The 23,314-nt window shown below is 35.5% G+C and overlaps 1 protein-coding gene and 1 long non-coding RNA gene across 3 annotated transcripts in view; both read left to right on the plus strand.

Moving 5' to 3' along the window:
- The first annotated feature begins 3,404 nt into the window (after positions 1-3,404).
- LOC114290010 (Excinuclease ABC, C subunit, N-terminal) lies at positions 3,405-8,956 on the plus strand. Its single transcript, XM_028233877.2, has 3 exons — positions 3,405-3,875; positions 5,928-6,034; positions 8,601-8,956. Exons 1-3 carry the CDS (start codon positions 3,625-3,627, stop codon positions 8,777-8,779), a joined length of 537 nt encoding a protein of 178 aa, XP_028089678.2. The 5' UTR covers positions 3,405-3,624; the 3' UTR covers positions 8,780-8,956.
- A 1,167-nt stretch (positions 8,957-10,123) lies between these two features.
- Positions 10,124-23,314, plus strand: part of LOC145790011 (uncharacterized) — a 31,244-nt gene continuing 18,053 nt past the window's right edge. The window contains exons 1-2 of one of the 2 annotated variants that reach the window (XR_014328565.1): positions 10,124-11,141; positions 11,368-11,425. This is a non-coding gene — a long non-coding RNA (uncharacterized LOC145790011). Of the gene's footprint in view, positions 11,142-11,367; positions 11,426-23,314 lie in introns of those variants that run through there. The other variant, XR_014328566.1, reaches the window with a different exon arrangement.

The following is a 23,314-nucleotide window of genomic DNA, read 5'->3' on the forward strand; positions in this document are numbered from 1 at the left end:
ATGCTAGCATCTGTTTTCAATTTATGCAGGGTTTTTTCTTACAGCATAGGTAGGTAATGAAGGGTATGTCAGAAAACTGTTTTACAATTTGTATTTACATCCATCTCTTACATAAATTGACTAGCAAATATGGAAGGTGAGGACTATCTTCACGGTTATTAAAGTTGGACTTAGCATTTTCTTTTCTAATTGTAGGTTTTGTTTGGGATTGGCTTTTTTAGAAACTTTTTTATTTTTTTTAGAAATCTAAACAGGTGCAATTATTTAGTGTGAAAAAAATACTATATTATTTTTGTATTTTTAGTCGATCTCATTTGATTAGACTTGAGTCTTGGTTTGGTTATTACGTTTGTATTTTTGCATGGATCAAAACCTCTATCATAGCTTAAGTGAGTGAAGTGGTGAGATATTATGAAATAGAGGTGAGAATGTGTATGAGAGTCTCTGTATCTTTTCTCCTTTTGGTGTTTCGACTTTGGGAAAGAGATTTAAGGTTGGTTTGGTATAAATTAAATAATATAAAAAGTTAAAAAGTCACTATTTTATTTAAGTCACATCATCTTATTTAAATCACATCACCTCTCTAACACATCACATCAAACCTAACCTAAACCTAACCTATATAAGTCAATAAGTCAAAAAGTATACTTTTTTAGAACATTCCAAATCAACTCTTAGCTTCCGTTTGGGAAGTTGGTTTGTAGGCTATTTTGGCTAAAATAGTCACAAAAAACAAAAATAAATTTTTTAGTCAAATAAGATAAAATATCACATCAAATTCATAATCATTATATTATTGTTCTCACAAAAAAGTTAAAAAAATTACAAAAGTCAAAAATCTTTTCTAAATCAAATTTTTTAGTCTCAAGATAAAATATCCAAAGAAATAAAAAAGTCAACTCATTTCTTAAATAGAGGCTTCCATGATCGATCAAAAATTTCACAAATTTCACATGATGGCTGCTAAAGAAGTGCTTGTCAAACTATTGTTTCTTTTTTATTTAATCATATAACCCAATCTAAAAATTTGGAAAGTAAAAATTTCAATTTGGAACATATGGGACATGCATTTAATTTTCCATTAAAAAATAGAAATTTTCAATTTGTTAAACCAAATTAAAAAAAAAAAATGATGGTTTTTTTGTTTTTCTTTTTGTGTGCGCGCGCACTACCAAGGGTGTTTAGGATTTTTTGTGAACTAATCTCTTTTAAAAATTTTGAAACACGACCCACTTCAAGATAGGGACTAATTTTTTAAATAATTTGTTAATTTGTAAAGTGATTTTGTATAAAAATACAGTTCTTAAATATGCATTTGTAAGAACTCTTAAGAATATAATTCTCATCTTCATTATTACATCAAAATGTTGCAGAGAAAACTATCGTCTAGAAATTATTTAATAGAGAGATTTATATCCTATGTGAGTTGCCTTTTAAAGATATGATTGTTTGGATGGATTGAATAAGAAGGAATGGGTTGAATAAGAAGGGATTGTAATTTATTAAATTATTAATCATGGGATACATAGTCTTTAGATTATTTGGTTAAAAATGATGTGTATTATATATTTATTTAGTCATGTTATTAAATGTCAGAAGTGACAATTTTTAAAATTATTTTTTATTTTTATTTTCACGAAACCAATTTTTTATTTAAAAAAAAATTAAAATTAGTTTCTAAAAACTAAACCAAACATGCTTACCAAAAAAAAAAAAAAACTAAACCAAACATGTCCTAAATATTTGGAGGAAAAAATTATCTTTTTATTAGCTAATTTTGAGGAGAGCTTGTCCAGGGATTGTGTATCCCACCTCTCTCTCAGGATAGGATAGTCCCACATATGGGGAACTAACAGTCCAATCGAATTATTAATCCAACCTATAATTTTTCAACCAAACAACGGACTACTCGATATGGTGAACATGGATTTCATGTTTTGGACGAACTAGATAAAAATGAATTATAATCTATCGCACTATTAATCCTGAGATATATAATCCCTGGACTATTTTGTTAAACATGATGTATATCCATATTTGTTTTCTCATGGGATTAGATATCTGAAAATGACTATTCTATTGAATTCAATATTTGATTGGAATATTACGAAGAATGATAAATGCTGAATAGACTATTTTACCATTTTTAAATGTTTACTAAGTAATAGAAATACTAAATCTATCTTTAATATTTTAGATTTTTTTAGGCTAGATTAAATAAAAATTTGTTTTATTTGAATTTTTAAAAATTAAATAAATAAAATATCAATAAAAATTTATATTATTTTTAAAATAAGGGATCCTTCTATATATTTGTGTAAGAGTTGAAGGATAACCACAATTTGTTTAATAGTTAAAATTCTTAAGATTTGAAATTTCATAAAGATACTGTTTGGTTTCTATTTTCATAATTCACTTTTCAAAAAAATTCTACCTTTTCGTTTTCGTATTTTTTTATTTTTACTGAATATTTTTTAATATATTAAGTAATTTTTTTAAAAGTTCCTAAGATTTGAAATTCCATGAAGATAATGTTTGGTTTCCATTTCCAGAATTCACTTTTTAGAAAATTTTATTTTTTCATTTTTTGTATTTTGTTTTTTGTTTCACTAATTTTTTTAATATTTTAAGCAATTTTTAAATTTTTTAGATACATCTAACATAAATACACTTAAAAAGTATAATATTTGTGGTTTTTTTTATAAAAAAAATTCACTAAATATAAAAAATACAAAATAAATAAATAAATGAAGATTCAGCATGTTTTTCATATTTTAGTGTATTTATTAATTTTTAAAAATATTTTTCACAAATATTTTACTCTTTAGATACATCTAAGTAAGGTGCATATAAAAAAGTAAAAAAAAAATTATTTAAAATATTGAAAATATTCACTAAAAGCAAAAAAATACGAAAAATAAAAAACTTTAATTTTCAAAAAATTGAATTTAGAAAATTGAAACCAAACACACTGATTGGTACCATGAATTCTCTCTCTTACTGTAGACCAATTATATTTTGAAATGTGTTTCAAAATTTTAAAATTTAATAATTTTTTATTTGAAACTCCGTATTTTGTAAAATTTATATTTTTGAAATTGTCTCGTCAAGATCTATCAAATAAGATCATGATGAATATAAAATTTTGAAAAGAAAATAAATAAATAAATTTTCACTGAATTTTCTGACTAAAAGTCAAAAAAATTTCACTGAAATTGTTTAATTTTTGAAATTTCTCTAAAAAAACAAAATTACAAAAATTTCTTTGAATAATTTTAAAATTTGTGTGAGAGAAAATAAGTCATTTAAATTTTTTTTTAAATAATTTTGAAATTTCTCTGAACAATTTTATGAGTAAAACTTAAAATTGCAGTCACGTTCAAGTGATTTTAGAGCATTAATTTCTTAAAACTTGTGGCTATCATCGGAGTGTATATAATAATATTTTTTGTCATTTCTTTTTGTATAATGACTTGTCTGTAGGCGAAGTTTTTAGTCACAACGGTAGAAACAACCAACCAAGTTAAAGTTGGTTTGATGTGATGTGATGTGATGGGGTTTTGTTAACCGTTAAAATGCTAACCAAAGCAACAACCAACCGACCAGAGAGCCAAGCCCAGTCAAATGTCGGCGAGGCAACTATCAACCACATTCCGATCTTTGAAGCCCCATCATAACCCTAACCCTAACCCTAACCCCAACCCTAATCATGATCTTAGCTGTAAGCTATCAAAATCTTCTTCGTCATCATCATCATCATCATCATCATCGAAGAGTTCTCAATCCAAGGAGCACTCATGGTCCGTATACCTCATTCTTTCCACCAACATCCCCATCAAAACTTATGTTGGCGTCACCACCAATTTCTCTCGCCGGTATATACTCCTCTCTCCAGAAATCATTAAAATTGACTACTTTGAAATGTGAATTATACGCCAGATGAACATTCTTGTTCACTATTTCTCTGTCTTGATTTATAATGGAATGAATGCTCAAACTTATTATTTTAGTTTGTGCTTTCTCAAATTGATGGTAGGTGGGTAGATACGTTCATGAATAATATGAAACCAGAATATTATTTTAATTTATAATTACACAGTTATATCAAAAAATAATATGAATATTGTAAAAAACTTGGAATTAGGAAATGTGGTGGGGGGTCTCATTTGCTTTCTATGCATAATGTTCTAATTAATTCCTTTAAAATCAAGCTCTTCTCTGTGATTTATATTGTGTCCTATCCTAGCTTAGGGTGGAAAGAACATATCTGCCTATAGGGTGTTTGTGATTTGTCAACTAAGAATGTAGGATGTAGAAGTGAACAGTTTGCCCTGAAAGCACTATGGGGTGCAAGACTATGAGAAGTTGATATGTATTTTGTCAACTGAGTGTGTATAAGATATGTTAGAATTTGTTATTTATCTACAACACAAAAATAAAAGATGAATAATGCTATGGTGAGTAACCAAATTCCGGTACATACAATAGACAAATGCAGCGGTTTAAAGGGTCTCACCTTTCAGGTCTCGTGCCAATTTATTTGTGATATACATCAAATGATATCCAAAATTTGGTACACCTAATTTGATCCAACTGATTTATCAGATTAAATCCAAAATTAATAAACCAATTAAATGAACCAAATGTAATAGAAAGGGAGAGCAGCATGATATAATGTGGAAACCCTAACTCGGGAAAAAAACTATGGATGCAAACAACTCACTAGTAACCCAGATCAAAGACAAAGCTTTCCAAGATCCAACACACGCAGATCCTACTTTGTCTACCCTGAAGTAGTTTCATAGTCCAATTTGCATCCTCACCTGCCCAATGCCACTTGTATGTCTCCGGATCTCCACTAGCCGCACCAAACACATGAACACAGTCGTGCAAGCTTCACCAAGCTTGATTGATGCACGTGCCACTAAGTCTGTATGCGCAAGTCCTAGCAAATCTCTCAAGATTATGAAACAAGAATTCTAGACTATAAAGAAGCGCTCTAGAAATTCTATGTGCTCAATATGTTCTGAATGCCGTGGGGGTAACCCTAACACATTTCATATATACATTTAGAAATCCCAAGTGAGTAAGGAACCAAAAATCACAAGAATTCTAGTCCAGACATGTCACAAAGTTGCATATCAAAGAATATGTGTCTGAACAATATTCACACTGTTATGAAACAAGTGCTTCATTTGTCCAAATAGAAGGCATTGCATTCAAACGAAGCCGTGTTCGAACATTGAGCTCTCTAGAATCCAGTTACTTAAATAAAACTCACTCTTGTTCAAATGATGTGACCTTGCATTCCCCTGCAAGGCTTTGCTGTGACGTGCACATAACATATCTATCCAGAAGCATAGGGCCTAATAAACAAGTCTATGATTGAGTTCTAATGGTAATCCCATTAACAAATCTATAGCACATATTGTCTAAAACTAAATTAATTATGGTCGAGATCTCAACAAAACAAGCCCAATAAGAGTAATATAGATAAAACTCTCCATAGGATGCTAATGCAAAGCAAATGTATGAGTTATCAAAGCTTCAAGTTGAGTCTTCCAAGGAAAATCTTCACTACGGAACATTCTCATAACCCCATATAGCTCAAAAAAAGAAAAAAAGAATAACGGGTGTAACTAGACACGGTTCTTTGCATAACATTATTGAAGAAAGATGTTATAATGTTTAAGTGTGTAGGAAAATGAAACTAAGGATCAGACGGTCCATGCAGGATGGGAACAGATAATAAAACATCACTGATGCTCACTAAGAAGCATCATAAGAGAATCTTAATCTCAATGTTTTTGTTCCCCAGGAAAAAAAAAATGTTCATCTTTTTAAGTTATTATATAATTGGAAGAGATGTAATCCTCGTGATGTGTGATATAGCAGAATTTTACTAAAAGATGGTTATTCTTTTATAGCCTCAGACAACATAATGGTGAGCTGAAAGGTGGTGCAAAAGCTTCCTGTGCAGGAAGGCCATGGGTTTGTGCATGCATCATTCAAGGATTTAAGGATCAAAGTGAAGGTATTTATCTAGTTTAAAGATGTAGATGATGGATTAATAATCAATTCTGCAATGCTATTGGAAACTGCAAATTGTAAAAACTTACATATTAGCTAAAATTGTCTGAGATTTCAATGCCATATATTTAAGGATTTGATATCTACCTCTTTCTACTACCAATCTCCTTGATGTCTATAGAGCTCTCAATTACAGTATTCTTGCTACCTCTTGACATTCATGTTGTCATCGCTCCATTCATTCATTCAGTTGCTTTAACTAAAATTCAGTATATCTGGCAACTACCATGGTTGCCGGAGTTCTTGTTCTACAAGGCTGCTGGATGTCAGATGATCAAACCATTTTCTAGAACCAGTCTATTTCCTGTTTTCAGAATTTTTTTCCAACTATATTGAAGTCTTTGTTACTTTTACACACACACACACAAACATAAATTGATGTCTTTGTTAGTGCTGATGTACTGTTTGATTATATTCTCTTTACTGTTTGATTGTACTCTATGTTAGAACATTCTGTTAGTCTCTATGGAGATCATCCAATTGCCTGTAACATAGCAATATTTAGTTACTGTGCTTTTCTGTGTGGTATTAAATACAATGTATTGCCTTATGTGGCACAGTCTTTAGTTAAATTCATAGACTCTTGGACACTCGAAAACAATTTTGTTTCAGCATATTTTGCTTCTCTTGTTCTGCTACAGTTTCTTATCCAATACTTATCCAACAATTTCGCTGATTTTTCACCTACTAAAGTGACTGCTGAACCAACTGGTTTGAAGATGCTATTATAAGAGAGAATCATGAGACTTCACTTGGTGTTTGCTTTTCAATGTGGAGCTTTGTTGACGTGCTTGCATGGATATTTTTCTATACACTATCCGACCCTGCCATATAATAGTTGTTGAACTACCTCATCCTCCTAGCTTGAAAGCTTTGTAAATTTTGCACAAACAGAAACCAAAATCCCTGTTTGCACTTAAGGAACTCATACAATTGACTAGTGTGATGACACAGTGAAAGAGTGAGTCAAGATAATTTGAATAAAGCAATTGGCTTTTATCAAGAAACTTATATTTTGATGGTCATCGAGGTCATTGATATATTCTATTATAGCCAGTCACCAGGTGCTTTCAGTAATCATTTGGAGAACACTATCTCTGTTAGCAATTACAAAATTTCATACCATTGACCAGTCATGATAATATGAACAATGAAACAGTGACTCCACATAATTTGAATAAAGCCATTGATTTTTTTTATTTTTTTATTTATCAAAAACAAACTAATGTTTTCATGGTCAACTTATTTATGGAATTATCGTAGCTGACTAGGAAGCACGGATACAGATACGGGATACGGATACGATACGATACGGATACGGCGATACGACAAAATTTGAAAAACTAGGATACGGGTACGGCGGGGATACGTTCGTAAAAAATATTATTTTAACAATTTTTAGTAATGCAGTATGCATAAAAATAAAACCTAAAGCAAAAGACAACTTGATAAAGAAGAAAGATTCCTATAAAACTAAGAGTCTTCAAGGTCAATAGCTTCAACTTGTTCCCCTTCATCAGTGAATATCACAAGACCTTAGCTAAAGCCAAAAAATCATTCTTAAATAAAAATTTCAGCAAATAGACTTTTTTAAGTCATCAATGATAGCCTAGGAAGCACGGATACGGATATGGTGATATGGGGATGTGGATATGGCGATATGTCAAAACTTGAAAAAGTATGATACGGGTACAGCGGGGATACATTCGTAAAAAAAAAATTTATAATTTTAAAAAAATTTATAATTTATAATTTCAAACATTCATAAAACATCCAAAATTAAAAGCAAAAGCAAATACAAATTAAACATCATCTTTACATGCCAACATCAAAAAAAGAAAGAGAGCAGAGAGAAGAAACGTGAGAGAGTGAGAAAGCGAGAGAGAAGTGAGAGAGACAACAAGGATACATGAATTTGACAAATTCTATTACTTCAACTCTCACTATATTCCTTTTATCAAAGAACTAAACAAAATATTATAAGTAATATGTAACTTCGAGTATCCGATACTTCAAAATTAAGTATCCGATACTTCAAAATTAATAAAAAATTAATTAAGAAGTATCCGATACGTATCCGCGAGTATCCGAGGAGTATCGGTATCCGATAAGTATCCGATACGGATACGTCACCCTTTTTGAAGTATCCGTGCTTCATAGGTAGCTGAATATTGTCAGCTAACTGTTCTGAGAGTTTTGAAGCTACTGACAATCATATTTATCTATATTACTCTCAATGTATTTCCTGTCTGTTCCACCTTTGTTAGTTTGCTTATGACATATTTTTCTGTTATTGTAAGCTACTGTTTAAGCATGTATTTTGTTTCTTTTCGTCATCTCTTGCTGATGAAATGTATGCACTTTGCTATTTGAATATAAGACAGTCACTGATTAATGTTGTTTTTTTTTGAGGTTTTATTTTATCTAAGATATATTTTTTCATTCATATGCTGTTGCTTAGTCGATGGGGCAACTTATAACTCTCTTCCCTGTAACATAATCTATTGCAGCATGTGAGTTTGAATCAAAATGGAAAAGTTTTTCGCGGAAACTGCCCCGGAAAAGGAAAAATGACGATACGGGTAAACATCTTCTTCTGTTGCAACACAGGCAAGTAGCTCTAAATAGAGTCAAAGATTTAATCAATTGTAGTCACCTAGAAATTGACTGGCAATTGAGTCCTTCCTGATTCATAAATTCCATTTTCTTTATCTTTTTCTTTTTTTGCTTATTGTATTTGTATTATTCCTCGATGTGTTAAGCACTAGAGGCAATGGAAGTGATGTATAACTAGCCTTGAACCCATGCAATGCATGAATAAATATTGGAAAAAAAACTGTTAATAGAATTAATAATTATTATTGTATATCTTTGAACTATTACATAACATGTAAATTAAATATGGTTACAAATTAAATTTTGATTAATAGCCAAAATGTTGACACAAACTTTATTGGTGGCATTATGCTTTGTGTACCAGATTTAGGTTAATAGTGGAAAAATGACAATAGACGTAGTGTGCCATACTTGGGGGATTCTCAGAAATGATTCGTTGCCAGCGCCCAAACTTTCCCATCCCTAGCCAAATATGATTGCGCATATCCTTCAAGAGATCAAACAGTACACTTACTCCAGCAATACTAGCTAGGCCTTGTAAGATTTCTGATTGGGGTGTCCATTATAGGATTTCAACCAGATCATTGTTAAAAGGGCAAATTACACTAACAATCCCTATAATTTAGAGCTTGTGTCACTTTAGTTCCTAACTTTTCAATTATGACATATTTGATTCTGAATTTCGAATCTTGTTCCAAATAAGGACAATTGAACATACTATTGCTTAATGGAGTTTTCTTAAGTGTGCAAGTGCATACCATGTGCCACTTACACAAAAAGTGTAAGTGTAAGGTGTAAGTATAAGTATAAGGTGTAAGTGTAAGGTGTAAGTGTAAGGTGTAAGGTGTAAGTGGGTTGCACATGGTGTGCAACCTCAAAAAAGGTGTAAGTGTAAGGTTTAATTTTTTACAAAAAGGTGTAAGTGTAAGGTGTAAGTGTAAGGTATAAGGTGTAAGGTGTAAGTTGCACACCATAACCAAACCCTTGCTTAATTTCAAGGACAAAATCGTTAATTTGATAAAATATAAACTAATTTGATAAAAATAAATGTCAAAAAAATATTTTAAATTTTTAAAAATTATTTCTACCTACTAAAAATAAAATTATGTAAAATTGATAAAAATTACATGATTAATTTTTAAAAATTAATTTTACATGATCATCATCCAAATACATAATAAAAATTAATTTGGTAAAAAAAAATGTCTAAAAGATTTATTAATTTTATATAATTTTATTTTTAATAGGTAGAAATAATTTTTAAAAATTCAAAAATAATTTTTTGACATTTATTTTTGTCAAATTAATTTATATTTTATTAAATTGGCGATTTTGCCCTTGAAAAATTCAATAGTATTTTCAATTGTCCTTATTTAAAACAATATTCAAAATTCAGAATCAAATATGTCATAATTAAAAAATCAATGACCAAAATGATACAAGCTCTAAACTATATGGACCGTTAATATAATTCACTCTTATTAAAATAAGGTAGGGCTATGACAATATACTCGTGGTTATTGTACTTGCTCGAACTAACTTGATTTAATGTAATTTTTTAAAGTGACAAAATTGTCATGCGCAATAACATTTGCCCTGCCTTAGTCAAAGTAAAAAAATTAAGAGTAAATTATACTGACCTCTTCCAAAGTTTGTTATAATTCTGGAAATCTTCCTTTGGGATTTTTAAAATGACATTGACCTCCCTTTCCTTTCACTTTTATTTTTTATTTTTTTTTTTTTTATTTTTAAATCTCAGTTTCTCCCCTCTATTAGTTGACTAGTGAGGCTAACGGAAGGATAATTCTATTTACACAATAATTCTACCTTATTACACCATTTTTCTAATTACATCTCCCTTAAAAAATAATACCAAAACATCTTTTAAACACATAAATCTTGTATATTATTTATTTGTAATGATTATATATACATTTTAAATATAAAATTTTACTTTTTTTGCTTGTTTGTTGTTATATATATATATTCTGTAAGCTTGATATATTTGGATTTTTAGATTGATGGAGAGAGTGAGATGGGAAAAAGGGTGGCCATGCTTGGTGGAGAGAATGAATGGTTCTTAGGTGGTGTTGGTTGATGGATGAGAAAAGTAGTGGTGGTGGTGGTGGATAATGAAAAGAAAGATGAAATGGTGTGAAGAGAAATATGAAGGGAAGGTTTGAGGCTTTGTCTTTAACAGTAATTTTATAAAAGGATAAAATGGTGTAAAGAGAAATATGGAGGGAAGGTTTGGGAAAATTCTATTTCTACATACTAAGTTTTCTTACTTAACACACTTAATAAATTTTTTAAGAATCACAATTTTATCCTTAAGTGAAGTACCGACAAAATCCTAAATCTACTACACACCAACCACCTCTTTCCTCTCCAGCTGCAGGTGAACCAGTGAATCCTAACTTGGCGTTCTTTCCTTTGTAAGCATTGTTAAAACCCTCTCTCTCTCTCTCTCTCTTCAATTTTGAACTTTCTCTGTTATAACAAAATCTTAAACTGTTTACTTGCTTATACTATTTGCTATCGTGCTTTTTTTCAGTTCAGTTAATGTAATTTTTTTGATAAAAAAGGGCTTGTTAATTTGTAAAAAAGAAAGTAGAGAAAAGTGATATCAATATGTTGTATCAACACCCCTTTATTTATCAGTGGAACAGAGTAAGCAAAGGGGCTCTCTTGAATTTAATATGGATTTCAATTGGCTTTACACACATGGGTTGTGAAGTTCCTCAAAAGCTCGAGTCCTTCCAATCAGGGTTTTGGTGAAAAGTGATGGCAATGCAAAGATTTTTTACCAGGGCATGAAGGTGAACAAGGGTTTTTGTTTGAGTTGATTGAGAGACATTAATGGTTGGTCTGATCTGAGAGTTTAGAATTGGCTTTTGTATCTGGGTTTTCTCTTTATGTGGAAAGTAAGTTTGAGGAAGATGGGCATATTTTTTGAATTTTTGAAAATTAATAGTGTGCATTGAGCAAAAATAAGAAAGTCAAGATTGTGTTTGGTGTCTACTGAGTAAATGGTATATACTAAGAAAATTTGGGAGGTTGAAATAGAATTACCCGTAGGTTTGAGACTTGTCTTTAATAGTAATTTTACAAAAGGATAAAAATGTAATAAAAAAAATAGGGCAAACTTCACTTTACCCTTGTGGTTTGAGCCAGGTGCGGTTTATCCCCTGACATTCAAAAATCACCACATAACCCCCATGTGATTTATGGATCAAAATGCACATTAACTTCTGTTAACAGAAGTTATAAATTGACAATTATACCATTCTTCTCTCTCTCTCTCTCTCTCTCTCTCTCTCTCTTTTCTTCTTTCTCTATACCCACATTTTATACACACATATACATATATACATATGAAACTCACATTTTATTGTCCAAACTTTTTCTTCATCATATCTAGAAGTTGACCCACACGCCATGTATCACACCTCGACATGAAGCTACCATCTCCCTATTCTGGTGACCATGCCGGCTAACTCAAAGGCATGGATCCGCCAACGATGTCTAACACTTTTGTAGCACTCTGATACAAAAGTTGCACACAGAAGCACACAACCCAAACAACAGCGATAACAAGTAAAAACCATTGCCGATTCCACACCCAAAACACATAAAGCAAAAATTGATACCGGACCTGAACTAGCAAAAACTCAGGCTAGTGCCGAAGTAGCTAACAAACTCAAAATCTGAATTATGGTGTGATAAACATCATCAGACCTCTGCAACAACAATAAGGATAGTTGTGAAACCTTTCTTGTTTGAATTCATCTTGTTCCTTCGAAAGTAAAAAGCATATACGATACAAGGACTCCAAGAGGGATGGAGCTTATGGAAACAAATAAATCACCCCATTATGAGCTTGGTCTTTCATATAAAAACAAAAAAAAAAACCAAGCCATCTAACCTTCTCACAAAAGAGAAACAAAAAAAAAATGTGAGGGGAAAAGAAAAAGGAAAAAAATATGAGTAGTAGGGTGGGGAATGTGTACCCCATGAATGAAAGAATAGTTGTAACAAAATATGGTATGGTGGTGATGGTTTGGTGGTGGCTGATGTGCGAAGGTACTAATTTGGATGGAATTGAGGGTTATTTTTCCCAGACAAAACAATCATAGTTCGCTAAAATTATTCAAACCCAATTTTGAATCAGAAATTTAAAATTATATTCTTTGATTTACTGTGCATATATATATATATATATATATATATTCTTCACTATGTATATACATACATACATATATATATATATATATATATATATATATATATATCTTTGATTGTGAAACATCATAAAAAAAAATTAAAAAGAGAGAGAAAGAGAGAGAGAGAGAGAGAGAGAAAGAAGAAGATGAAGATGAAGATGAAGATGAAGATGAGGGTAAAGGAAGAGAAAGTTCACCGTTTATATACATATATACATTCATACATACATGCATACATATATATAGATATATATCTTTGGTTGGGAAACATTATAAAGAATAAAATAAAGAGAGAGAGAGAGAGAGAGAAGAAGAAGAAAAAGATGAAGATGAAGATGAGGGTGAAGGAAAAGAAAGTTCAACAATGGCATTCTTTGGTAAATTTGAAGATGTATAAAGGGCATTTTCATCCTAAAAGTATACATACTCTCTATATAGGTGTGTGACTCACACAGCCCGTTATCTTAGACAGAAAAACTAACGGTTTATTTTGGTCCATAAACCACATGGGAGTTATGTAGTGATTTCCGAATATCAGGGATAATCTGCACTCGGCCCAAATCACGGGGGTAAAGTGAAATTTGCCAAAAAATAAATTAAAATGAGAAGTGTAAGGAGCTAAAAGTGTTGTGCAAGTAGAATTTCCTCTATTTCCTTAAGGAATCTGTTGAGGTCAACAAGTAGGATTCATTTCCCATTTTGTCATTTATTTTGTGCAGAACTAATAATGCCCTCGATATCCACAAGTAAAAGGCTAAAATAGCCTTTAGGGATGGCAATTTGAAATTAACCCGACGGGGATCCCCGATCCCGACCTCGATTTGAGCGGTTTTTCCTCGAAAAATACCCCGACGGAGAGAAGACGGTATTTGAAAATCAATTCCCGATCTAAAGCTCTCATTTGGCTCCTGTCTAGTCGTCTCGAGATCACGAGTTGTGATCTCGATCTGTGTATTATAAGAGTATTGAGCCACGAAGGCCTCAGCCATCTCTTCCCAGTTCTTCTTAACGGAGTCTTCCAATTTTGCATACCAAATAGCCGCTACACCTGACAGGGTCCGGCCAAATAGGGAAAGCTTCTGCAATCTGGAGAGGCCCATCGGCCTTAAGATATCTGAAAACAGCCGTAGGTGCACCATGGGATCCCCAGACCCATCGAAACGGTCTATGTGCGGCACTTTAAATCGGTCCGGCAGAGTCACAGCCAAGTCGGTGAACCCATCCTCAATGTCCAGAATGGACTTCACACCCTGAGATTTCTTGAACAGCTTTTCAAGCTTGCTCACTTTTAGTGCCGTGGGGTCCACCTCGAACTCAAAGGAAGAATCCGGCAGGTTGGTCTGTGCTTTGAGTAGTTGGGGTAGGATCGAGGGCGGAGACGGCCCTGTTGGAACGTTCGTATCATCCTGGACGTGTATTGTCTCCCCAGGTATGGGAACTCTTGGTTGGGGAGGAACCTGGTGTGAAGCAGATGCTTCGGCTTGCTGCCGTAGCCTGGTAATTAACTCTGCCGGTTGGGCCATGACTTCGGCCTGTTGTTTGGCAAATTCTGCTTGACGAGCAGCGTCCTACTGCATGGTTTTCATACTTTCCTGGAGCTGACGCATTTTCTCTTCCATTCCTGTCATACTGCCTTGATCTAACTGAACCACCGGTATATCTGTCTCTGCAGTAGACTCGAAAATCTCAATCTGACTACTCAAGGACCACTGATCTGGCAACCGCGGTATCGATACACTGCGCCTTACTGACCTCCGTCTAGCAACCGGGGGTAAAGAATGGAACACTGGTTGTCCGTCTATTAGATCCTCAGATCGATGGAGTCTACGACCTTTAGTCCAGAGTGCTTGGGGAATATCTGCTTGGTCGGAAGCAATTGTGCTAAACTACCTAGCAAAAAGATAAATAAAGCATAATAAGGAAATAATGAATAGAAAAATGGACAACATAACAACTTAAATAAAGACAACACACAGTTGGCAAACATATGTTGAATGAACCGTTCTCAACCACTGATCACTGTTCCCAAATCACTGCCCCAAATCTGAATTTGATACCCGCGGATATAACTGATTCTTAAAACACTGATGCCCGCAGGCTTGATACCCAAATTTGCAGACTGATACATGCATTCCTGTAGAGACGCACTCTAAAAGCACATAGCAAGCAAGTGAGAGCCAAAACACCCCTATGGAGGGGTAGGGTTTCCCTGTCCTATTTTGTCAGGAGCTAGGGTTTCACTACGCACACAGCAGTTTCAAACAACCTATAATCGGGTAAGCAACCTATCCTAGTTTGGAATAGTCATTACGGATTCTGAATATACACTAGGTCGAATGGTCAAAAAAGGTGCCCCGGTAAAAATCGGGGTTTGTGTTCCCATCGTGGCGGAGCCCGTAATCGGTCAGCCTTATGGCACGCTTCTCAAAGCAAGCCTCTGACAAACCGTTCAGGAATAGCAGATGACAAACACGGTATCCTAGGCGCACCAATGTAAATGCAATGCAAAGAAACACATAAGTATAATAAAAACAAGATATCATGAGTTCGAGTCAAGTTCTCCAAACTCCCCAGTGGAGTCGCCAGAAACTGTAGACGCGCCCGAACGTCCTGGGAAAATCCCGTTTTGTTCATTAGGCTCACTACAGTTCGGACTCAAATGTCACAGTTCTGAATCTAATCTCGCAAAGTGCCATGCAAGACCGATAAATCACCAAAGAGTCCAAATCTGGCAAATCGTATTGAAAAACTGATTTTTAGAAAGAAGCGTCAAACATGGACTGCTTTTCCAGATATAGAGTCGCCACCTAAATGTTTTATTTTGGGGAATTTAGGAAACCCTGACTCGTGTCTAAGGCCACGTGTCCGTCATCACCAAAGTTGCCTCGGCTCGGGAACTTGGGTACGAGAGGGGAAGGTCATGCAATGAGCACCCCCGCTCGCCCGATCAAAGATCGGCCTTTACTAACATGATATCTTTTTTTTGAAAACACATGTGTTCTTATTCCAGTTATTTAACCTAGAATTACTATGTTATGCGCACAGCAAACAAGTATAGACTAGATCACCTAAATTGGAACAAAGCATTACATATCCGTTTGTTTGAACATGGTTTGAGGTTTGCTACTCGCAAGTAGGCTAAATCAAGGATTTCAATGAATTGTCCCAATTCAAGCAATCCAACCTTCACCCACAGGTATTCAGGCAGTTAATCACACAAGCAGTTAGCCTCATGACAAGCATGCTTTCATGGCAATGTTAACACACATGCAGTATGCTAAAGCGTAAACACTCACAGTGTACTCCGAGCCAAAACAGAGAACTAGTTAGAAATCATGCATGATCCTAGTTCATGTTAAGATGGCTAATGCAACACATGCGAAATGCAACTAAGATAGGCTCGGCTATTCTAAAATGGCATGTGAAATGCAACAGTTGATACATGTATTCAACTTGGTATTGAAATACAATGCAGTTAGTATGATGCGCCGAGCCCGGTGCATGCAAGACAGATGAATGAATGCAAACATGCGAAGCATAAGAATACTAATTGAAACATGCCCTAAAACTAACCATCGTAAGCTGGTAAATAAAAGGAAGAAAGAAATGAGGGCTGGAAGACATGCATCACACACACGCACACTCATTACAACAGTTGTGCCCTCTCCACGGAGGGTCCGAATAAATAATACAGAACTGACTAATTAATTAACTATTCTAGCTAATTAATTATTACACAACCAAATTGAAACAAATACATATTCTAAGCTAACAAAAGTACTGAAATGGCCTCGTGACGAGGGATGCATGCATGCTCGAATTGCCTCGCTCGGAAATCCATCGCGATGCCCCGATTTGCCTCTGTTTGCAACTGGTTCCAGAACACTGCACAAAGCTTCAGAATGCTGAAACTCCACCATGGGAACCTGTAGGGATGCTACCGACCAGTTATTGGCATTGGAGACCACCTGCGGACCACTTTTTATGCTGAAAACCATAAAAAGTGGTCGGCCAACCACTTTATCTGGTCGGCCGACCAGTTTTTGCTGCTGGTTTCTGGTTTGCTGCAACAGATAGCAAGAAAGGGGCATGGCAAAGTATTTGCAACACATGTATGCACAACCGCCCTCCCTATCATTACGTAAGCTCAAGGGAGTATGGTTCTCGACCCTCGGGCCACCAATCACGCATCTCGATGCATGATGGCCGAGGAGCCCAAGTTGTACAACTCAATATGAAATGAATGCACACACGAACACATAAAGCCTAAAACTCTATCATGTATAGTCAAGAGTGTCGGCGACCGAGAATTGAAGCACGTTTCATTACTTCGAGTATGAAACGCCCCTCGTTTTCCGTGTTTGGACTAACTCTTATTCCAAACACAATGCAACAAATAACATGTCATGGCATACACAATGCGGCTCAAGCATGCGAACATATAATGCAATGAAACAAGCATGTGAACAAGATGCAAGGGACAAGAATGAAAACATACAATGCAACATGAACAACCTAACAAGGCTAATGGCATGCTCAATGCACATGCATACATACTCAATGCAAGGCAACACAGGCATGCAATCAATGTGAACAACAACTAGCATACACAATGCAAATGGATGTGGCATACACAACGCGATGAGCCACATGGCATACACAATGCTCGACGGACTTAAACCGAAATGGACTGACCTCAATCATGCCCAAATCAGTAGCCATACATGCTAAGATAGAAACTCAAAATACTATACAAACATGCATGCATGTTGGCCCAAGCTCAAGGCACAAAATACAACTCTCCAAAGGCATATGCTCCAGCACTGAAATGGCATGCAAAATGACTTAGAATCATGCAAACAACCCATGTAATGCATGTTGAAAAGCTCAAGCGTCGAAGCTAGTGAAGTGTATTACAATAGAGGCATGCAAGACAATGCTCAAATGGCCAAACCAACCCCAAACAGACCTCATGCAGGCCAAAACAGTAGCAACGATGAGTTGAGATGATGGCTTGAAAGGCACGAAAATGAGGCTCATATAATGGCTCACAAATAGGGCATAAAGGCACAACCCTCAAGAGCACTTAAGGAGTGGAAAATATGGAAGTATAACAACCCTACATGCTCTGATATATCATTCTCAATGATGCCAAAACATGCAAATACCTCAAGTTAAGTATGCAAGAGGCCTCGAAATTCAAAGCTAGTCAAGGCTATTACACTACAAGCATGCATGACAAGCATCATTCGACCAAGAAGCCTCAAAACAGAGCTAGAACAACCCAAAATATGAACAAAAGCATGCTGGAGTATAGCCAAAATATGCTAGAATAATAAGCCAAAACATGATGCAAACAAAGCTAGTAAACAAGAATTGCACTACAAGCATATGAAGCATGCAAGAGGCTACCAAACCAGCCAAAAATAGAGTCATGACATGTCAAATAATGACCAAAAATCTACTGAAATGGAGCCAATACATGCTAGAAAGACATGCTACTTTGATGGGCCATAAATAGGATTACACTACACATATAAGAAGCAAACACAAGGTGACCAAACCAGCCATAGATAGAGCTAAGGCAGGCCCTAAAAGTCACAAAAAAAGTGCCTGAACCAAGCCTTGAAAGTATGAGGATGCATGCTCCTTTGATAGGCCAATAATGCAAGCAAACAAAATAAGAAGAGAGTGGATCACCCCCCTCTGATTTGAGGCCTCAAAATGACATGTCTACTACTGAAAATCCATTGGATTTCAATGGCTAAAAGGCCAAGCAAAGACCAACTCAAAGGCCTTAAGGTATGGCACAAAACAAGACTAAACAAGGCATGCAAGAGGGTAGAAGGCCCTCAACACCAAAAGGGCCTTAAACAAACATGCTAAGGACTGAAAAATAGAGCTTTTGTAGTTCAATGTTAAGCCAAGAGAAGCATGAAAATATGGCTAAGAGAGTGATCAAAACAAAGCTTAAAAGGGAGAAAAGAGGTTACCCTTGAAGCACTGCAATACCAGCAAATTTCTCAGCCAAGAACCAGCTTTTTAACCTCCAAAATGTCCTCCAAGAACCTCAGTTTAATGATGGGGGTGTATGGTTAAGAGTTGTGGTGCAAAAGTGAAGAACAACACACTCTTTAGGCACCAAATATAGAGATATAGAGGGAGTTATATACTTATGCCTTAGGAAAATTTTTGAACCTCTGGAATGGAGAGGGAGGCTCTCTCTTATAGAAAAACAAAAGTTAAAGCTTCTTAGAGAAGCTAAAACTTGGATGCAATCCCTCCATACACGTGTATGGAGGATACTGTCTGTGCCCTCCAGCTGGCACAGCTAGCATCCACACAGTCTGCCAAAATAGGGGGAAAGCTGCCGACCACTTTAAGTGGTCGGCCGACCACCACAAGTGGTCTCTCAGGAAAGAAAGTGGTCGGCAGTGGAAAATGGTGGTCTCCACACTGAAAGAAAGCTAATGGTGTGGTGGGAGACCAGAAAAAGGTGGCCCAAAGACTAAGAAAACCAGTTTCCCGACCAGAAAACTGGCTGGCGAGAAGAAAAGTGGTCTCAAAGGGGAAAAAGTGGTCTCCCACCCTCGTACCACCTTCCAAACAAGGAATATAAGATTTGTACAAAAAACAAACCAAAACGGATGCAAGACGAGAGTTCGGGAGGCAAAGCGCGTAGCCAGGAGCCTCGAAAACTAGCTGTCGAACACCAAAAGTGGTACACGACCACAAAAGTGGTCTCTCGGACCACAGTGTCCCTCTAGGGAGAGGAAGCAAGGTGTGGTTTGAAAACCAAGCCAAATGGAGAACGTTAAGCGGTCCTGAGACAAGGCGCACTGCCGAAGGCTCCAAAACCCGGAAACTAGTCTTCAAACGGGAAAAGTGGCCTACGATCACGAAAAGTAGTCTACGACCACGGAGATTTGGTCTACAAGACCTCTCCCTCCCTCCGGGAAGGGAAAAAAGGCTTTGGTCCGCAAATCGAGCTGAAGCACAAAGAGTTCGAAGACCCGGAGGCAAGGCTTTTAGCCAAAACTCCGAAGCTCGAAACGAGCACAACACGCACTATCACCGAGCGCTCAATCGATAACGTCTAAGTCTTAAGGTTGGTCAAAAATGGGGTGTCTACAATATATATATATATCTTTGGTTGGGAAACATTATAAAGAATAAAGTATAAAGAGAGAGAGGGGGAGAGAGAAAGAGAAGAAGAAGAAAAAGATGAAGATGAAGATGAGGGTGAAGGAAAAGAAAGTTCAACAATGGCATTCTTTGGTAAATTTGAAGATGTATAAAGGGCATTTTCGTCCTAAAAGTATACATACTCTCTATATAGGTGTGTGACTCACACAGCCCGTTATCTTAGACAGAAAAACTAACGGTTTATTTTGGTCCATAAACCACATGAGAGTTATGTAGTGCTTTCCGAATATCAGGGATAATCTGTACTCGGCCCAAATCACGGGGGTAAAGTGAAATTTGCCAAAAAACATATTAAAATGAGAAGTGTAAGGAGCTAAAAGTGTTGTGCAAGTAGAATTTCCTCTATTTCCTTAAGGAATCTGTTGAGGTCAACAAGTAGGATTCATTTCCCATTTTGTCATTTATTTTGTGCAGAGCTAATAATGCCCTCGATATCCACAAGTAAAAGGCTAAAATAGCCTTTAGGGATGGCAATTTGAAATCGACCCGACGGGGATCCCCGATCCCGACCCCGATTTGAGCGGTTTTTTCTCGAAAAATACCCCGACGGGGAGAAGACGGTATTTGAAAATCAATCCTCGATCTGTTTCGGGCTGGGAACGGTGATCAGTGTTCAAGCCCCAGCCCGGCCCTGTCCCCGTCCCCGGCCCCATCCCCGAAGTAAAATTACTTTTATACCCTTTATATATATATATATATATATATATATAATAAACCAAACCCCTTATATTATATGCATATATATATATATATATAATATATCTGTGTTGTGTGATATTTTATATCTCTCACTCTCTAACTCAGATATTTCTCTTTCTGACTCTCATCTCAACTCTCTCTTACACTCTCACTCTTATCTCTCTCGTTCTTCTCTCTGTGTTAACTCTCTCAACTCTCGTAGTCACCGACGGCGACATCACTACCACCGCTGGCCCCGACCCCTTATCTTTCTCCACTTCGTCTCTCTCTATTCCTCATGGCCGCCGCAGAAGGTCTGTCTCTCTATCACCACCACTGAACCCACCGCCACAGCCGCAGAGGTGTACTTAGATCTAACAGATATGTTCTCTCTCTCCCTCTCTCTGTGATCTGATCTGTGTGTAAGGATGTCAATATCTGTGTGTAAGGATGTCAATATCTGTGTGTGTGTGATCTGATCTGTGTATGTGTGTGTGTGTGTGTGTGTGTGTGAGAGAGAGAGAGAGAGAGAGATCTGATCTCTGTGGTGTACTCACATTGATTAATTTTTTTTAAAAAAATTTAAATCTGTATTTGTTGATGATGATGAAACATAGTGATATATATTGTTCTGTTGTTCTTGTGTTGAAGCTTGGGGATTTTTCGGGATCGGGAAACCCGATCCCCGTTAGGGGACGGGGACGGGGACGGGGACGGGGGGGTGATGGGTTCCTCCGCCGGGGATCAGGGGCAGGGGCGGGGGCGGGGACGGGGACAGGGACGGGGATTTTTCAGCCTTCGGGGATTGGGGACGGGGAGTGTAGTCCTCAGCCCCGCCCCGTTGCCATTCCTAATAGCCTTGCTACATTTTCAAACTAAATGCAGAAGCAAATAGAAAGTGAAAAATACGCGCACTATCAATGCCCCACACTTTGTCTGCATTAGAAGTCTGTTGTTGTGAAGTAGGGATGTAAGAAAAATTAAAAAAATCGGCTAAATCTATTGAATCCGATCAAACCGATTATATTTGGTCTGTTTTTTAACAAGAATTGGTTTGTGTTGTTTTTCAATTTGATTTTTTTCGGTTTTCAGTTCGGTATCGGTTTAAGCACCTTGTGCACCAATCTAAATCGAAACTGACCGCTTCAACATATATTGTATTTATAATATATATATATATATATATAATTTAATAATATAATGATATTAATGAGTATAATAAATTATTAATCTTATCATCTTTTATAACCTAAGTTTGTAAACTCTCATTATATATAATCTTAACTCTAACTTATTATTTTTGAAACCTTAGTATTTTTAGACTTTTTTTTGTTTTTATTGTTGTTAATTTAGGAATTGAAAAGTATGTATTAAATGGATAGATTGGATATGTTTGAAATAGTGGACAAATAACTAATTTAATATTTTTATATAGATTAATGATTATATTTAAAAGTGATTCAAGTTTGAAAAGTCCTAAACCGATTAAACTGCACTAAATTGAACCGTTTCAATTGATTCGATTTGGTGCGATTTGATGGGAGAAGCGATTTGTATCGGTGTTCAAAATAATAAAACCAACATTATTGATTCGGTGTAACATTTTACCTAAATACCGACCGTACCGAACCGATTACATCCCTATTGCGAAGGCAATCAAAGTCAAGCACCAATCCATTCATTCTTCACGGTGCGTTCACAGTTCAATTGGGGCATTTTCGTTTGTTCGCATGATCGAATATGTCGAACATGCCACACAGCTGCTAAATGAGACACACACACGATGAAGCCTTCATTGGTGATGTCTTCTCTCTTTCACTTATCTTATCCCAACAACAACACCAATACACCAATCTCCCACCACTAACCATCATTGTCCCCCCCATTCCCAACACCATTGTGCAACCAACTACCTCTTCCACCATTTCGATTATAGATTTTCTGCTCAAAAGATGAAGTTTAATTTGCAGAGAATAGCTTTTCGAGTGATGATGTTATCCTCCTGAGTTGCAGAAAAAAGCCTAATTTGTAGAGAATGTATTTTTACTTGCTTAACAATGTTTCATTGTGTGGAATGAGTTTTGAAAGGAAGGGAATATTAATATTATGATCTTTTAGGACAAAATTATAATTTTTTATGTATTCAAACAGAATGCAATTGAACTTATCCCCTTAAAAATGCATGAACGTTAAAATTATTATTAAAAAAAAAAAAATTGCATTAGCTTTTTTTGCAGAATTATGTTACGAGGAAATTTGAAAGAATAATGCTAGAGATCCCAAACAATTTATCAAACCTCTCATGAGAGTGGATCCACACATGTGGGTTTGTATGGATCCTACACTCATGTAAAAGATTTGGTAAAATATTTGATAGATTATTGAGGGTGTCTAGGATTTTTCAATTTGAAAACTATTTCCAGTTCATAAATCAATAATGGCATACGTCGTTATTGTGACGGTGAAACTTTTAATTTGACATGTAGTGTTCATAGATTAAA

The sequence above is a fragment of the Camellia sinensis genome, chromosome 5 (assembly GCF_055761805.1).
Source record: "Camellia sinensis isolate YWXY chromosome 5, ASM5576180v1, whole genome shotgun sequence".
In the NCBI taxonomy this organism is placed as follows: Eukaryota; Viridiplantae; Streptophyta; class Magnoliopsida; order Ericales; family Theaceae; genus Camellia; species Camellia sinensis.